At 55.0% G+C, this 6000-nt stretch overlaps 1 protein-coding gene across 6 annotated transcripts in view; it reads left to right on the forward strand.

The window, feature by feature from the left end:
- ABCC9 (ATP binding cassette subfamily C member 9) overlaps window positions 1-5605 on the forward strand; it is a 184550-nt gene extending 178945 nt beyond the window's left edge. For 2 of the 6 annotated variants that reach the window (XM_077267227.1, XM_077267225.1), the window contains exons 38-41: window positions 352-485; window positions 3507-3569; window positions 3688-3859; window positions 5246-5605. In XM_077267227.1, the coding sequence (XP_077123342.1) occupies window positions 352-485; window positions 3507-3569; window positions 3688-3825 (335 nt within the window). In that variant the 3' untranslated portion in view covers window positions 3826-3859; window positions 5246-5605. The remainder of the gene's footprint in view (window positions 1-351; window positions 486-3506; window positions 3570-3687; window positions 3860-5245) is intronic. The other 4 variants (XM_077267224.1, XM_077267229.1, XM_077267228.1 and 1 more) reach the window with 3 other exon arrangements.
- Window positions 5606-6000: the final 395 nt, after the last annotated feature.

Raw genomic sequence — 6000 nt, forward strand, 5'->3', positions numbered from 1 at the left:
GGGGCAACATCTGACGATCCGCAGCTGCAAAGCCAGATGTCATCCCAGCGATGTCCGTCACCAGCGAGACAATCACAGATCCTTCTAGAAAGATGGCGCCCCTAAGTAACACCGCCATACCCCCACAGGATGTGTGATTCGAGGCTGAGGGACACGTGATCCGTGCGCGGGCCGGGGTGGGGGGACACACGGGTGTGGGTGGGATGTGCGTACCGGGAGGGGTGGGCTGTGCGTGTCGGGTTGGGGGTGACGCGAGAGCCGGCGGCAGGGAAGATTCATAAGCGGAGGCCACGGCCCGCAGGGGACGGCCATTTCTGTGGCTGTGAGGACATCTTCGCCTTCTCTCTGCAGACGCCATGGTCACGGAGGGCGGTGAGAACTTCAGCGTCGGGCAGCGGCAGCTCTTCTGCTTGGCCCGAGCGTTCGTCCGGAAGAGCAGCATCCTCATCATGGACGAGGCCACAGCCTCCATCGACATGGCAACCGTGAGTAACCCACCAGACCCCGCACTAACCCCGCTGCGCCTCCGCTTCACATGCTCTGCCCAACTAGTGCTCTCTGCTATCATCCTGCAGTCACTGTAAGGGGAGGGGCAGAGTGCAGCGGGGGAGGGGCAGAATGCAGCGGGGGAGGGGCAGAGCGCAGCGGGGGAGGGGCAGAGTGCAGCGGGGGAAGGGCAGTGTAGCAGTCTGATAGGTGTCTGCTTTTGCTGTTGATGGGCGCTGCTCCTGTACTCCCAGTATTGGCTGTGGCAGCTTGTTCCGCCTTCATTTGCCCATTGCCATTGCTTCCCCGTCACAGTTGCTTCCTTGTTGCTGTTGCTTCCCCATCGCCGTTGTAGCCTCTTTGCTGTTGCTCCCCCGTTGCCGTTGTTGCCCCTTTGCCATTGCTGACCCTTTGCCGTCACCGTTGCTCCCCCATCGCCGTTGTTGCCCCTTTGCCATTGATGCCCTGTTGCCGTTGCTGTTCTGTGCCGTTGTTCCCCCATCACCGGTGCTTTCCTGTCGACGTTGCTTCCCTGTCGCCATTGTTTCCCATCGCCATTGCGCTCCCATTGCTGTTGTTGCCTCTTTGCTGCTGCTCCCCCATCGCTGTTGTTGCTTCTTTGCTGTTGTTGCCCCTTTGCTGTTGGTGCCCCTTAGCCGTTAGTGCCCCTTAGCCGTTGGTGCCCCTTTGCCGTTGCTGCCCCTTTGCCGTTGCTCCCCCGTCACCGTTGTTGCCCCTTTGCCGTTGATGCCTGTTGCCGTTGCTGTTCTGTGCTGTTGCGCCCCGTCGCCGTTGTTGCCCCTTTGCCGTTGATGCCTGTTGCCGTTGCTGTTCTATGCCGTTGCTCCCCGTCGCCGTTGCTCCCCCGTCACCGTTGTTGCCCCTTTGCCATTGATGCCCTGTTGCTGTTGATGCCTTGTTGCCATTGCTGTTCTTTCCCGTTGCTGTTCTGTGCTGTTGCCCCCTGTCACGGATCCTTACTCCGTGGTGTAACTAATTCGTCACGTGTCCGCTCTCAGCACGTGACTTGGGGTTGTGCCTGCAAGGGTTAATCTATCTCCCCACTCTCAGTCCAGCATTCAACCTCTGTCCTATGCTGTAATGGGAGCATAAATCACACACCGACCCCAGGCCACACACCCGCTCATACACGCTGCCACCATTCACCGAACACACGGGCGATGAGTCTCGGAAATTATTAATAATGTCTACCACTCATAAGGCTCACACACCTTAGACTATGGATTCTTTTAGAACATTCAAGGTTCAACTTGTTAAAGTTTTATACTTTAATACAAAAAGTTCAGTGCTTACAGTAAGAAAAGTTATGAAAATATGATAATAAAAAGACATACAACTTAAGCAAAACAGTATAAAAATAAACAGGAGAAACTTACAGAAATCATCTAACTGTTAGTTGCTTTCTGCTCCATGAGGGTAGGATGAATGTAGATTGGATCACACCAGCTTCTCAGGCTGCCCCCAACATGTGAACACGATTCTACGTATGCAGGTCTAATTTATAGCTTTGGTCTGGAGGTCAGATTTCTAGACCAACCCCTCAAGTTAATATCATAATTGCTTGTTTTTTGATTGGACCACGGCCGCGCACCCCAATGAATATATTATTTTCTCTTGAGATCCTTTGTGTAAAAGTTCTCACAGAGATACCATCAGGCCGTAATTGACATCTCTCTTTCAAGAGCTGGGAGGTGTCAAGTGTTACCTTTCTTCTTGGTCCTAGCTAGACCCCCTGGTGAGATTTGGAGACAGAATTCTGCTTGTCTCAGGAAAATACAAATTAATACCTGGGTGAGACCTGCCTTCAGGACAGATGTTCCTAGTCACACAATTCCTATACATAGGTCACTGCACACACACACACACACACACACACACACACACACACACACACACACACACACACACACACACACACACACACATACATATATATATATATATGTATATATATATATATACATATACATATTTCACCACACCCCCATCACCATTGTTGCCTCTTTGCCGTTGTTGCCCCTTTGCCGTTGTTGCCCCTTTGCTGTTGTTGCCCCTTTGCTGTTGTTGCCCCTTTGCCGTTGCTCACGTCGCCGTTGTTGCCCCTTTGCCATTGATGCCCTGTTGCCATTGCTGTTCTGTGCCATTGCTCCTCCGTCACCGTTGCTGTTCTGTGCCGTTGCCCCCCCATCACCATTGCTGTTCTATGCCGTTGCTCCCCCGTTTGCCGTTGCTTCCCCATCGCCGTAGCTGTTCTATGCCTTTGCTCCCCGCTGCAGTTGCTTCCATGTTGCAGTTGCTCCCCTTTGCTGTTGCTGTTCTATGCCGTGGCTTCAATGTCGCCATTGCTCCCCCGTTGCCCCCCATCACCGTTGCTGCCCCGTTGCTGTTCTGTGCCGTTGCTCCCCGTTGCAGTTGCTTCCCCGTTGCAGTTGCTCCCCTTGGCCGTTGCTGTTCTATGCCGTTGCTTCAATGTCGCCGTTGCTCCCCCGTTGCCCCCCCATCACCGTTGCTGCCCCGTTGCTGTTCTGTGCCGTTGCTCCCAGTTGCAGTTGCTTCCCCGTTGCAGTTGCTCCCCTTCGCCGTTGCTGTTCTATGCCGTTTCTTCCCTGTCGCCGTTGCCCCCCGTTGCCCCCCATCACCGTTGCTGCCCCATTGCCGTTGCTGTTCTGTGCCGTTGCTCCCCGTTGCAGTTGCTTCCACGTTGCAGTTGCTCCCCTTCGCCCTTGCTGTTCTATGCCGTTGCTTCCCTGTCGCCGTTGCTCCCCCGTTGCCCCCCATCACCCCTGCTGCCCCGTTGCTGTTACTGTTCTATGCCATTGCCCCCATCACCGTTGCTGCCCTATGTACATGGCAGTTTATTAGAGCCGGTGCTGATCTTCTGTGAGACTTGTGCGGTTTCGTACCGGAGCCTCGGTGCCCCACGGTCTGGTGGACCCCCTGTGATGGAGGGTTGGGGTGGGCTGTGATGTTTCCTTATTCTCCCCTTTCTTCCTGTGCAGGAGAACATTCTACAGAAGGTGGTGATGACGGCTTTCGCTGACCGCACTGTGGTCACGATTGCAGTAAGTTTCGGGTGGGGTCTGGGGGTTCTTTATTAGGGGTCTCCAGAATGAACACTCGGCGCGGTCACGTCTGTCTCTTCCCTCTCACCTCTCTCTGTCTCTTTCCTCTGCGCTCCAGCACCGCGTCTCCTCCATCTTGGATGCGGATCTGGTGTTAGTCTTTTCCGAGGGAATTCTGATAGAAAGCGACTCGGCGACGACGCTGCTCTCCAACCCGGACGGTCTCTTTACCTTTCTGGTCAAGAGTCACAAGTAGAATCAGTCAGGCCATGACCGCTGCTGGCTGCCTGGTACGGACCTCCTGATTGACCCGCGACACACGGGGTCTCACCGCAGGGGCCGCTGCAAAAATAACCCCACAAGTAGAATAAAGGTGATGGAGAGAGAAGTTGCAGCCGCATCCTCCACCCACTGCCCGGGGGGACACAGCTGCAGCTTCTCTCTCTGTGAGAGTGAGACTGCATGCTGGGAGGGGAGGAGGGGGATGCTGCTGCAGCTTCTCTCTTCTTGGGAGAGGATGCAGCTGCAGCTTCTCTCGTGCTGTGAGAGGAGGAGGGGATGCAGCTTCTCTCTTGTTGGGAGGAGGGAGGCAGCTGCAGCTTCCCTCGTTTGGAGGGGAGGCAGCTGCAGATTCCCTCTTGCTGTGAGGGGAGGAGGGGAGGCAGCTGCAGCTTCTCTTGCTGTGAGGGGAGGAGGGAATGCATCAGCAGCTTTTCTTGGTGGAAGGGGAGGAGGGGGATGCAGCTGCACTTCTCCCTTGTTGGGAGGGGAGGCAGCTGCAGCTTCTCTCTTGTTGGGAGAAAGGGAGGCAGCTGCAGCTTCTCACTTGATGGGAGGAGGGGAGGCAGCTGCAGCTTCTCACTTGTTGGGAGGGGATGCAGCTGCAGCTTCTCTCTTGCTGGGAGGGGAGGCAGCTGCAGATTCTCTTGCTGGGAGGGGAAGAGGGGAGGCAGCTGCAGCTTCTCTCTTGGGAGGGGATGCAGCTGCAGCTTCTCTCTTGGGAGGGGATGCAGCTGCAGCTTCTCTCTTGTTGGGAGGGGATGCAGCTGCAGCTTCTCTCTTGTTGGGAAGGGGATACAGCTGCAGCTTCTCTCTTGCTGGGAGAGGAGGAGGCAGCTGCAGCTTCTCTCTTGTTGAGAGGGGAGGAGGGGATACAGCTGCAGCTTCTCTCTTGTTGGGAGGGGTGGGGGCTGCTGCAGCTTCTCTCTTGTTGGGAGGGGAGGAGGGAAGGCAGCTGCAGCTTCTCTCTTGTTGGGAGGGGAGGAGGGGAGGCAGCTGCAGCTTCTCTCTTGTTGGGAGGAGGGGAGGCAGCTGCAGCTTCTCTCTTGTTGGGAGGGGAGGGGGCAGCTGCAGCTTCTCTCTTGTTGGGAGGGGAGGAGGGGATGCAGCTGCAGCTTCTCTCTTGTTGGGAGGGAAGGAGGGAAGGCAGCTGCAGCTTCTCTCTTGTTGGGAGGGAAGGCAGCTGCAGCTTCTCTCTTGTTGGGAGGGGAGGCAGCTGCAGCTTCTCTCTTGTTGGGAGGGGAGGGGGCAGCTGCAGCTTCTCTCTTGCTGGGGGGGATACATTTCAGTGAGATTTCTGTGCAGTTTCTCCTATAATAGCTTCAGATCTCATATCACAACTACGACTCCCAGCGTCCATCCCACCACCATCCTAACCTCTGCTTTCTTCTCTGCAGCATCGCGTTCACACCATCCTCACCGCTGACCTGGTGATCGTGATGCGTCGGGGGAACATTCTGGAGTACGACACTCCGGAGAGTCTCCTGGCCCAGGAGGACGGGATCTTTGCCTCTTTCGTCCGGGCCGACATGTGACGTTTCTCATCGGCTCAGAGTAGTTTTTTAGCTTTTTTATATGAAGTGTTTATATTTTGTATTTATTAATCGCATGAGAAGAAGCGACGATTCTACGTCTCCACATTTGTACCACACTGACAATAAAGGGTTAATCACAACTGCCTCCTATTACTGCGTCTGACACAGCAGCACAGAGCATGTCAGGAAAGAAATGTGCTGACATTGTGGTGAGCTGACACTCGAGTGCTGCAGACTGTGGGCATAGACTATGTAGAGAGATTACTGACAGCGCCTGGTGGTCCTCACCTGACACCGCTGTACACACAGACTGCCCCCTGGTGGCCTGAAAGTAACTGACATCACTGTTCATAAATACAGGGAGCTCCCCCTAGTGGTGGCTGCAGACAGGATCTTATCATGTATCTCTGTATACAGGGAGCTCCCCCTAGTGGTGACTGCAGACAGGATCTTATCATGTATCTCTGTATACAGGGAGCTCCCTCTAGTGGTGACTGCAGACAGGATCTTATCATGTATCTCTGTATACAGGGAGCTCCCCCTAGTGGTGGCTGCAGACAGGATCTTATCATGTATCTCTGTATACAGGGAGCTCCCCCTAGTGGTGACTGCAGACA

The sequence above is a fragment of the Ranitomeya variabilis genome, chromosome 5 (assembly GCF_051348905.1).
Source record: "Ranitomeya variabilis isolate aRanVar5 chromosome 5, aRanVar5.hap1, whole genome shotgun sequence".
Classification (NCBI taxonomy): domain Eukaryota; kingdom Metazoa; phylum Chordata; class Amphibia; order Anura; family Dendrobatidae; genus Ranitomeya; species Ranitomeya variabilis.